This window comes from Pezoporus flaviventris, unplaced genomic scaffold (genome assembly GCF_033815535.1).
Source record: "Pezoporus flaviventris isolate CSIRO_AGI_PZ_B2104156 unplaced genomic scaffold, CSIRO_AGI_Pfla_v1 ptg000010l, whole genome shotgun sequence".
Lineage (NCBI taxonomy): Eukaryota > Metazoa > Chordata > Aves > Psittaciformes > Psittacidae > Pezoporus > Pezoporus flaviventris.
Window position 1 is genome coordinate 2622768 of NW_026892558.1, and position 12311 is coordinate 2635078.

At 42.0% G+C, this 12311-nt stretch overlaps 1 protein-coding gene across 5 annotated transcripts in view; it reads left to right on the top strand.

The window, feature by feature from the left end:
* The window catches only part of PIAS2 (protein inhibitor of activated STAT 2), a 32734-nt gene that overhangs the window by 552 nt on the left and 19871 nt on the right, over window positions 1-12311 (top strand). For all 5 annotated transcript variants that reach the window (XM_061450533.1, XM_061450536.1, XM_061450534.1 and 2 more), the window contains exon 2: window positions 11163-11628. In XM_061450533.1, the coding sequence (XP_061306517.1) occupies window positions 11163-11628 (466 nt within the window). The remainder of the gene's footprint in view (window positions 1-11162; window positions 11629-12311) is intronic.

Genomic DNA, 12311 nt, shown 5'->3' on the forward strand with positions numbered 1-12311 from the left:
GGATCCTTGAACATGCTAATGATTACTGAGTTTTTTAAAATTCATTAACCGCTTTCTAACCGGGAGAGCTGCGCCTGTGAAGCGTAAAATCTTGTATTCCTTTTCCAGACCTGTTTTATCTGCAGTTCAATGGCTTTATATTTCAGTCGTGGACTTTTATGTAGTAGCTTTTTCTCTGTGTGTGTGTGGTGGCCTTTCGTATTTTAAGATGTGTGCACAAAGAGCTGACTGCATCGTTTCTGCCTTTCCTCGTGTTTCGTGAGCAATCTGTGATTATCTTTGTTCAGAAGGAGCAGGTTGTCCTTCTGCAGCACCCACACCTGCAGAAGTGCTGCCGAGGGGATGCTGCATGCACACTGAACACACCCCCCTGCCCCGAGCTGGACTTCCCTACAGAAGGAATAAAAGTCAGCTAAATAGGAACGGCTGTGAGCGAGGCTTCAGTGCAAAGGGAGGTCTCATGGCTGAGTTGACTGTAGTCTGGCCAACAGTGGGAAATACACAATTGCCAGAGAATCGCTTACACTTAAGCCTTGTTCCAGCACTTGCACTGCTTGGGTTGAAGTGGCTGTAATGTAGCTTGGGAGCTTGGTTATAAAAATCTGATGGAAAGAATTGAGTTTCTTTATTTGATTAGTTCTCTAACTCAGTTTTAAGGAGGGTTGGCTTATTTTATCTTAAACTTTTTTTAAAAAACTTTTTTATGTTTGTACATCTTCTTGTTTAGTGTTCTCACTCATTTTCAGCTACGTTCCAAGGTCTCTCAAAGGGTTTTAGCTATGCAGGTGGCTAAAATCCTGGTGTAAGCTTTGTAGCAGGGATAACTCTTTTTGATGTGTCTCCTCTTCTCCAGGCTTGAGCTAGAGCAGTGATCCACATTTTCCAGGTGCTGTGATCACTTATCTAGATAGTACTGGTAGTACTATCTAGAGTACTGAGTACTGATAGTACTGGTGGACTCTGGTTGAGAATTGGGTACCTAAAATACCTTTGAAATTATATATACACCTGAGTTGCTTGCTAGAAGTAACAGAGAAAGTATGGAGGGAAAAGAGGATTTCAGGCCAACTACAGGAGTGCCCTTTCATCATTCAAAAAAAACCCCAGGTATTAGTAGTTAAAGATACTAGTCTGGATAAGTGTCTCTTGGTGTTCCTATTCATCTTACTTGTGAACTAGGGTGCCTGTGAAATGAATGTTAGCCTGGAGCCCCTCTAAGCTTCAACATCTAGCTGATAATAATTCATGGTCCATTTTGGGAAAGTTCTAGATGTTTTTGGAAGAGAATATAGTAGACTGCCTCACGTCTTCAAGGTCTTTACTGCCATTATTTTTTCTTTTTAAGGAAGAATGTGTCTGTTTGAATACCAGGCACTTGGTCTGCAGATTTAAGGGCTCGGGTGGTTTTTTTTTTGTTGTGTTTTTTGGTTTGGGTTTTTTTTTTTCCATAGTGCCAATTATTTCTGCTTTTGGCCAAAGAAGAGACACTCTTCCCTCCCCCACCAATAGATTTCATTAATTGACCTTTTGAAATGATTTAAACTGCTGCTTTATAGGTTAAGGTACGGGACGTTTTTATGGCAGTATTGTTTGCTGCTCTATTGTTGATTGTAACTTCCTTTCGTATGCGAGTTTTACCTGCCTTGTAAAAAGCCACTGGGGCAATTCAAACAGTTGAATTTATTTTAGTATATTGTTAAGGACTGAAGGCAGGAGGTGAGAGTTGTCTCTTAAATCCTGTTTATGAGGGAAACTTGTAGGGGCAGCATTTTTCTGCTCTCAGGACAAGGGATTGTTTTAGTACTTGTTAGAATATTGCTATAGTCTGGGTCTTCAGAGTAAAAGTTCTGGGGAACTGTGACTAAAAGTTTATTACTGAGAGACTGCAGTGAAAGAAACTAGACTCAAAGGAACCTGCTGTTACATTGTGCCTTTTGACAATCTTAAGTTTTCTTAAAGGATTCGGAAGCAGCTGTAACCACAGTCACCGCTTCTCACGCTATTGCTGAAAATGTCTATTATAAGGTTTACCCCTCCAGACCTTCAGATTAACTGCTGATTAATTAGTAATGCTTATTGAATTCTGTAGCTTACTGGTTTCTGGAATATTAGTGAGTAGCTGAGAAGCGTTGGTGAGCACAACTGTAGCTTTCTTGTATTTTTAAGGTACAGTTACCAGACCTTCTGTTCACAGCTGTGTTCTTAAACGTGGCTCTTAACTTTATCCATAATTTGCACTCATGGGCAGCCCAGTGGATGTCAAAGGGGTTACATGGGCATAGGCAGACATGGAACAGAAGTCAGTAGTATGGTGTGGAGGCCAGATTTGGCATGTGAACACAAATTTTGAACAGAATTGGCCCAGGAGAGGGGAACTACAGCTCCTTGTGAGAGCCATCTGTGAGACAACAATTCCAGCTCCAAGCAAATTCTGATCAAGATTTGGCTTGAAGCTACAGTTTGCATCACAGCAAAATACTGCTGTTAAGAAGATAGGTTGTATTTATTGCTCGGAGAGAAAGACAGTTTCTTGGGTCCTGTAAGTTTCTGCTGACATCCTGACTCTAATTTGGAAACAGATAATATGTTATCCTTGAAACATTGCAGATCCCTAGTTTAGAAGATAAGAACTTCAGTCTAATAGTTTGTGTTTAGTTGGGTTTTGAAGTAATATGTTAGTTTCATCTTTATGGACAAAAAGAATCTCTTTATACGCAAACAAATACGCTTGTGTGTCCTGCTTTCAGCTGTAATAGTTAATTTTCCTAGTAGCTGATGCAGTGGTGTGGTTTGGCTTTAGCCTGAAAATAATGCTGATAATGCAAGGATGTTTTAATTGTTGCTCAGTAGCACTTACTCTGATAAAGGACTTTCCAGCGTTGAATGCTCTGCCAGTGAGGAGGGGCACCAGAAGCCAGGAGGAAGCAGAGGCACGACCCCTAACCCAAACTAGCCAAAGGGGTATTCCATACTACAGCATGTCACACCCAGTGTATTGGTCTCAAAGTGGCATTATGTCATATCTTGCTTGCAGTATGCATTCCCTGTTTTGGTGTTTATTGCTGTTGGGGCTTGGGCTAAGGTATTTTGTTGCACTTTAAAATAGTGGTTTGTTCCCAGCATTGCCACCACCTCTATACTTTATGAGCATCTAATGGGAACTATTAATAATCATACCTCTTCCTTTTTCTCATCAAGGAGATATTCCCCCCCATCTCCCCCACTAGGATATTTAGAGCAGTGTTTAGAAGTTTGAAAACTTTTGAATGTTCTTGGGATGCTGAAACCAGCCTGGCCCTATTGCTAGGTGTTGATATGTTGTTGAATATGGTTCATATCTTGCTTAGGGCTAAAAGCTACATGTGGCAGCTCCAACCTGCCTGAAAAGCGCTGTGGCTCAAAGGAGAAAAAGGACCAGAACTCTATTGACAAGGAATTTGGCTGCTTCAACCCCTGCAACACACTATAGCTACTTAGCTCCCAGTACCAAAGGTATATTCCGTACCATGGCTTGTCGTGCCCAGTATGTGAACTGGGAGCAGTTACCCAGAAGGGCAGATTGCTGCTCTGATCGATCTGGGTATCAGCCTGTGCTGAGCAGTTGCATTGTGTATCACTTGTGTTCATAGCTTTCATTTCTTTTCCTACTGCTCCCTCTTGTCATTACTGTTGTTTTTTTTTTTCTAACTGTATTTTACTTTGTTATTAAACTGTTCTAATCTCAGCCTGTTGACTTCACATTCTTTTGATTCTCTTCCCCTGTGTGGGAAGGGAAAGGGGGAGAGTAAGCGAGAGGCTATGTGGTGCTGGGTTTAAACAACAACAGTGCCAAATCTAATTTCTGTGACCCTGGCAATCAGTTTCAGGGCCACTGTGGGAAGAAAACATCAGTGAGAAGAGATGGATGTGTGCTCATATTTCCTGTGCAAAAGGGGAGATTATACAGAATTTTCTGGAAATCAGGGTTTATATATGGTGAAAAGAAGTCCTACTTTTAATTTTTGCTCTTGCACAGCCAGTACTGAAGTCATGAGATTCAAATGTGAAGAGCTATATGGTTTGAATGCCATATTAAAATACAGAAATTGAAATTTCCTTCTTGTGTATTGGATCTTTTCATACAAGACTTGGTAGCTTTCTGCTCCTCTTGCTTTGTTTTTCCAGTCTGAAAAGACAGTATTTGCCCGTTTACCAGGTGAAGCAGTGCTTAGTGCTAAATTGGTAAACAATAAATCAGTTTTCTTGTGTCCTTTTCAGATTTCATTGCCAGACCCTCTATTGTATTGTTTTGTTTTAGCTGTGTTAATAACATTGTATTGCATATGCATTTCATTTGATGTAAAAATCAAATATCTTTTGTTGGTTTGAGGCGAACTTAAAAATGGATAGAATAGATACCTAGTTTCTGTTGGTGATGTAGTGATATAGTTGCAGTTAATGTTGCATGTATTAAATAAGATATCCTGTGATAAAATACGGTTAATAACCTATGAGAAGATATTGTTATTTTGTATCTATACATAGTTCTCCTGTTCCTCCTAGAATGCACAGTCACTTTTTCAGACCAGTGAGGCTGCAGTGAGTGGTACCTTAAAGTTTGTTGTATCTAGAATAATTAAAAATTAATGATTTTGCTGAGACACAATGATGGGGTGAGGAAGGAGTTAATGTAGCTTATTGTACTTAAAAAAAAAATGAGTCTGCAGTGGAATGGGTCAGGCTTTGTTTGGAGTGTCTAATGTGAAATGAATATAAACATTTGATTTAGGATTTCCCTGTTACATTAAGTACATACAGCTTGAAAAATTAATGGCTAATTCAGGAGCCAGGCTAGAGGTAGTTCAAAGAAAAATCCCTACAATACTGAGGACCACCTCAAGACAGAAGTTGTTCTTTCTTACTGTTATTAGACATCTCTAGCCCACTGTAAATAAGCATGTATGTAAATCTGTTGCAAAAGATGTCACAAATACAGTTCTCTGCTGAGTGTCCACAAAAGGTCTCAAAGCCAGGACTGAGGATTTGTGGGGTTGGACTTTTTTATGTTCTTTCGATATAGCCTTCATACTCTGCAGAAAACGTCTGGAAGTTGCTGGGGCTGAAGCAGAGCTCTTAGGGGAGACTGATGAGAACTCTTGAATTGCTTCTGCTGGTTCAAGTATAGGGTTCAGTACTTGAGCAGTTGCTGTTGCCCTAGAAGCAACAGTTGTTGTTTACTGTAGACATGTCAAGAATTTAACAGACACTCTTGGTTACCTGTCATTCATATATGTAAGTACAGTGGCTGTTTCAGGTAGTTTTGCAGGGGGAGTGTGGAGAATTGTGTATCTCTTGAGAGAGACTTTTGTTCTTTTACTGTGCTCTGGAACGTGATTGCCCTTGATTTCGGTGGCATGTCAGTGTTTCCTGGACTCCTTAACATCACCCCTGAGAAATGAATGCCATTCTACATAAACCTATGGCTTAATGCTTTAGAGAAATATTTCTGCTTATGAATCATGCCTGCTATACTTTAGCAGTAAGAAACAAACAAACAAAAAAAGCCCTGTGAAAATTCTTATGACCTTCAAGTACCAATTTGAGGGGAAAAAATGTTTCTGGAATATGGAAGAATTATCTAGTTTGATTTCCTTCCTTAAAGTTCTGTGAAACTACTCTTTGTGTTCATGGAGGAACATTAAAAATGAAATGGCTCTGGTCTTCTGTATTAAAGCTGTGTTAAAAAAGCTTTTTATTGGGCTGCACAGCTGTAAAGAACTTCTCAAGAGAAAATTGATGGCTTTTACATGACACAACTTGAGTGTCTAATCTTAATTCAGTGGTGTGAAAAGCATGCTAATAGCTAGGCTGCAGTCTTTTACAATATTGCTGGAACTCCCAAAAGAAAGTAACTTGGTAGCGTTTGTTTGAAGTATTATCTGTCTTTCACCATGATCAGAAATGCTCTTAAACATATGCTATGTCTCCATGAAAGAATGTTGATCGTAACAAATGCCCACTTTGATGTATCTGTAAGTGGAGTAATAAGCTAAAATGTGTAAAGAATCATAGGATGGTTTGAGTTGGAAGGGACCTTTAAACTCATCCAGTTCCAATCTGTTGCCACAGGCAGGGGCAGCTTCCACTAGACCAGGTTGCTCCAAGTCCTGTCCAGCCTGGCCTTGAACACTGCCAAGGACAGGGCAGCCACAGCTTCTCTGGGCACCCTGTGCCATCACTTCACCACCCTTGCAGGGGAGAACTTCCTCCTAAGATCTCATCTCAGTCTCCCCTCTGGCAGGTTAAAGCCGTTCCCCTTGGCCTGTCCCTACAGGCCCTTGTCCAAAGCCCCTCTCCAGGTTTCTTGTAGCCCCTTCAGGCACTGGAGCTGCTCTCAGGTCTCCCCTTCAGGAGCCTTCTCTTCTCCAGGCTGACCCAGCCCAGCTCTCTCAGCCTGGCTCCAGAGCAGAGCTGCTCCAGCCCTTGCAGGATCTCCATGTCTCCAGGCCTGCTGCTCATGTTCTGGGGTGCAGCCCAGCACACAGGGGGTTTCTGGCCTCAAGTGCATGTGGCCAAGTCATTGGGAGCTCATCAGCCAAACCCCCAGACTCTTTCTCAGGGCTGCACCATGTGGTCTCCCTCTGCTTGTGTTTGTGCTTGGAATTCCTCTGGCCCATATGCAGGACCTTGCATTTATCCTTGTTGAACTCCATGAGGTTCATATGGTCTCACCTCTCCAGCCTGTCCAGGTCCCTCTGGATCCCACCTCTTCCCTCCAACCAGTCAATAGCACCATACAGCTCAGTGTCAACAGCAAATGTGCTGAGGGTGCACTCGATCCCACTGTTCATGTCGCTGACAAAGATGTTAAACAGTGCTGGTCTCAACACCAACCCATGAGGAACATCACTTGTCACTGGTCTCCACTTGAGCATGAAGCCCTTGACTACCTTACCCTCTGAGTGGCCTGTCCATCAAATTGGAGTTTCTCTCCAATTTAGAGACAAGGAAATAAATGGAGTCCAGGTAGATGGTGTTAGTTGTTCTTCCCTTGTGCACAAATGCCATAACCCTTTCATAGAAGGCCACCAAATTGGTCATGTGTGATTCGTAGGTCAGATTAGCTGTGTTTTCATGCATGTGGTGGTTGCCTTAAAGGGAATATACTGTCAGCTTCAGGAGAAAATGCTGCAGAAGCTGTTGTTTAGTAACTTCAGTAAAACTCACTCTTGTAAGACTTCTTCCAAAAGCATGTATAAGATTTTTGCATTAATGGACAAAACTGTGTTTTTTTTATACTCTTACATATTTTATACTTATTTTATAGAAGATAAGTATACCTATATAAGATACTTATATCTTCTATACTCTTATATCCTTATTTATACTCTTCATTTTTAATGAAGGTGTTAATTTAAAATCTTGCTGACTCTGGTATTGAAGCCAGCCTGTGTCTTCTAATAAAATAAAATCCATCTTCTAATGAAATGCTAATTTGTGGGGTTTCAGCATAAAATGTTAGCTGTTTCAAGGCATGATTGACTGCACATTTCACCTTGATTAACTTGCAGGAATGCACAGAAGGTAGCAGGCAGGGTAAGAGGCAGTATTTTGCAGTACATGCTATTTCCCTTAATCTCAGTGTAAAGGATGATTTTATTCATATGCATTCTGATTATGGAATCCAGAATCATGCTTACTGCCTGCCTCTGAAATAAAGGGGGTGATGTTGCTATCAAGCTTATGCTGTCAAAGCAGGTAACATGAACTTCTCAGTAAATTCTTGAATTTCAGGATTGTCTTTTAACACAATTTCTTATGTGGCATGACTATAAAGCTGTTAAAGTACTTTAAGCTATTTTTTTATGAATACTGAAACACTTAATTTTCTTCACCCTGTTTGACTGTGAAACTAAGGAAAATTGGCAGGGGATTGCCAGGTGGAAAGTAGCCTTCTCCAGCAGCTTGCAAACTGAATTGAGTTCCGTTTCTCTCTCCTGTTTTCTTGTATTGTGCTGTTGAGAGAAGCTGCTGAGATGAAATTAAGGTGACATCTGCTGTTGGCCTGTTCTTGAGGTGAACCACTCAACACTCATGAGATGCTGCTTTCACTGATAATTGCATCTGTGGTGCATTTATACATAAGGGGGAATACCAGACTGCTGGGATAGCTCCCTGATAGCTACTTGATAGAAGCATCACAGTTCCCAGACTGGCTGTCTAGAAATGTTGAAATAGGATAAACCTCATCCCATCAGCAATAAGGAAAGGGTGCGTGTCTTAAGAGTACTGACATAGTATTTTAGGTGGTGGTCTTGATTTGCATGAGTAATGTGGCCCTTGAGAAGGCTGCTTGCTCCTGCTGTCTGGTAATGGCACAAGAAGTTCTGGACAGGCTGGATAGATGGGCTGTGGGTGATCGTAGGAGGTTAAACAAGGCAAAGTGTCGGGTCTTGCACCTGAGCCACAACAACCCCATGCAGCGCTCCAGGCTTGGAGAAGAGTGGCTGGAAAGCTGCTCATGGAAAAGGACCTGGGGGTGCTGATTGACAGAGCTGAACATGAGCAGCTTGTGTCCAGGCAGCCAAGAATGCCAGCAGCATCCTGGCCTGTAGCAGCAATAGTGTGGCCACAGGGCCAGGGCAGTGGTCATCCCCCCTGTACTGGGCACTGGTGAGGCTGTACCTGAAATCCTGTTCAGTGCTGGGCTACAAGAGAGACATTGATGTGCTAGAGCGGGTCCAGAGAAGGCCAGTGGAGCTGGTGCAGGCCTGGAGCACAAGTGTGATGGGGAGTGGCTGAGGGACCTGGAGTGATTTAGTCTGGAGAAGAGAAGGCTCGGGGGAGACCTTATTGCTCTCTGCATTGAGACAAGGAGGCTGTCTTTCCGAATCAACAGCTACCAGAAAGGAGGTTGTAGCGATATGGAGTCAGTAGCAAGTGATAGGACAAGATGTAGTGGCCTTGAGCTGCACCAGGGGAGGTTTAGACAAGGTATCAGGAGAAATCCTTTCCTGACAGGGTTTTGAAGCCCTGGAACAGGCTGTGCAGGACAGCAGAGGAGTGTATCATCCTTGGTGGTATTTAAAACTGTGTAGGTGAAGCCGTTAATGGTATGGCTTAGTGGAGTCCTTGGTGGTGCTGGGCAACGGTTGGACTTGATGATCTTATAGATCTTTTCCAACATCAGTGATTATATGATTTGAAGTTCATTTTTCATCTGGCTCAGTTCTCTGATCTGTCTTTCTGTAAAATCAGTTAGAATCATAGAATAGTTAGGGTTGCAAAGGACCTTAAGATCAAGTTCCAACCCCCCTGCTGTGGGCAGGGACACCTCACACTAAACCATGCCACCCAAGGCTCTGTCCAACCTGGCTTTGAACACTGCCAGAGATGGAGCATTCACAACTTCCTTGGGCAACCCATTCCAGTGCCTCACCACCCTTGCAGTAAAGATCTTCGTCCTTATCCAATCTGAACTTCCCCTGTTTAAGTTTTAACCCTTTGCCCCTTGTCCTATCACTACAGTCCCTAGGGAAGAGTGCCTCCTCAGCATCCTTGTAGGCCCCCTTCAGATACTGGTAGGCTGCTGTGAGGTCTCCATGCAGCCTTCTCCAGGCTGAACAGCCCCAACTTCCTCAGCCTGTCTTCATACAGGAGGTGCTCCAGTCCCCTGATCATCCTCATGGCCTCCTCTGGACTTGTTCCAACAGTTCCATGTCCTTTTTATGTTGAGGACACCAGAACTGCACACAATGCTCCAAGTGAGGTCTCAGGAGAGCAGAGTAGAGGGGCAGGATCACTTCTCTCAACATTAAGGAGAAAAAAGGGAGCAAGCAGCTGAGGGCACAGGGGGAGTTCTGACTCTTTGGTATCTGACTGCATGGTTGTGTTACAACTTCAGCTGACATCCCATTTATGTTGGAATACATGGCTGTAAACATTACAGTAGTATAGTAAGGGTTAGGGAAGGTAAACGCTAAACATTCCACTGTGAGATGTATTCCTTCTGAAATCAGCGCCCAAAGCTTTAAATATTTTGCATTGGACTACAGTTTAAAAATTAACAATGCACTTCTGAGCTGTTTGTAAAAGTATCTTTTACCATGCCAGATGTCTGCTAATGCCTGCCTTCTCTGTTAAGGTCTTAATATGCCAGTCCTTGAATGTGGAGCTGGTACAGTACAGCAGTATAGATTAAGGTTGGATGTTCCTTAATCTTTAAAACGTCATCTCCTGGTTATAGTGGAAATGTCACACAGAAATAAGAAGGTGGATGGATTAGAAGAATTCTGGATAATGTTACACCTCTGAAGAGAGCCGTCTCACAAAAATGTGAGATCATGTGCCTGTACCAAATTACTTGTTTGTAGTAATGGGGGTAGAAAATCACCTTCTCTGAGTTTGCTTTTTAATTTATTTTGTTTTTAAATGAGAATATTTCTGTTTATCAACTTTATAGATCAATCCTCAGTCTTCCACAACAAACTCTGATAAAGTAAATAGTATTGTTTTATTTTGAAGAGATCTTTGTGTTCCACAATACCAGAATGTGGTATGAAAAGGACAAGAAGCTTACTGTGACTTTCTGGAAAAATTAATTATGTTGGTTAAGCAGTTTTTTAATGTGATATGTACCTCTTAAAAACTGTCCACCTTGTTTTTGGCATCCTTTCAGGAATGAGAACTGATGTGCCTGTCTCTGTTCGAGCATGTGTTCAACACATTGCCCAAAATAAAAAATTAACTAGGCAGTACTTAAATACTTCCTTGTTTCTTAAAATGTGGGAAAGTGGTGATAATGCTGATAATTTTGGTTTTTCTTTATTTAATGGAGTGAAATATTTTGTGTTAGAGCTTATATTTCTTGCCTGTGAATTTAAAGTAGCACTGCCTGGGTTGCATTAAGGTTTTGTTGCTCTTGCTTGAGAGTGGAGACAATTAGAAGTCTTTGAAATACAACAAAATGTAATTTAATAAAACCAAACTCAACTTTCAGCCTGGAAACTTTATTTCTGTGTTTTAAACTAACTGTATTTTTGTTCTGGGAGATGTTATCTCAGGTACTATCCTATACCAAGTGTGAAACTAGAATGATGGAAGCTCAGGTGCTTCACTGTGGTCCTCAAAGTGTTCTGCTCAGGGTACCGTTTGTTCACTTCTGCTTATTCCTCTTTTTATAGAATATGGTATCAAGTTTTCGTGTTTCTGAACTACAAGTATTGTTGGGGTTTGCTGGACGTAATAAAAGTGGGCGGAAACATGACCTCCTGATGAGAGCACTGCACTTACTGAAGAGCGGCTGCAGCCCAGCAGTTCAGATAAAAATCAAAGAACTCTACAGACGTAGGTACCCAAGGACAATTGAAGGTCTTCCGGATTCATCGGCTATAAGACCTGCTGTTTTCAGTCTGGATAGCAGTACCTCTGTCGAGCCTGAGCTGGGTGCTGCCGCCATTCACCCGCTCCCTTCTACTTCAGTTGCATCTCAGTCTCCTTCCTCACCTGTCAGTCCTGTGCTCCTCCGAAACACTAAATCCCACATGCAGCGGCCATCCTCTCCGATTCCACCTGTTCATCCCGACGTCCAGCTGAAAAGCCTACCTTTTTACGATGTGCTCGATGTGCTCATAAAACCTACAAGTCTGGGTAAGTGTTTGTTGGCTCTGTGTGTTGCTTAATTAATGGAATAGGTCTTGCTTGTGACAGCACTAACTCCAGGCTTAAATGGCTTTTGCAGCCACGGATAAGGGGAAACTCCCTTCTCCTCTTTAGCCTTGCTTTCTCCTCAACACTTGTTCCTGAAAGTGCCAAGCCATGCTTCAGAAAATAGTGTGCTCTTTTTTAAATACTAGATGATTAAAGATCTTTGTCTTTTTGAATATTAAGTAATAGAGGAGGATAGTTTAGTTAGAAGGTACCTACAGTGGTCGTCTAACTGGCTGAGCAAAAGTTAAAGAGTAAAACTTAAGAGCACTGTTCAAATGCCTCTTAAACACTGACATGCTTGCAGCATTGACTGTCTCTCTAGGAAGCCTGTTCCAGTGTTTGACCACCCTCTCAGTAAAGATGCTTTGTAGTGTCTAGCCTGAACCTCCACTGTTGGCTGAAAGATCTGGACATTAAGTTTCTGCCTGGTACAAGCGAGGAATAACTGTCGGGGCCAAATGAAAAGGATTTCAGTAATTGCTAGTAATTAACGAATTGCAATAACATAATGAGAACAAGTTCAGTGGTTTGTTAATGTAGTATCTGCACATACTGCATGCACATTACATGCAGATCACTGTGACAGTTCTGCAGGTTCTGGTGTGTGGCACTGAAATAGCGCA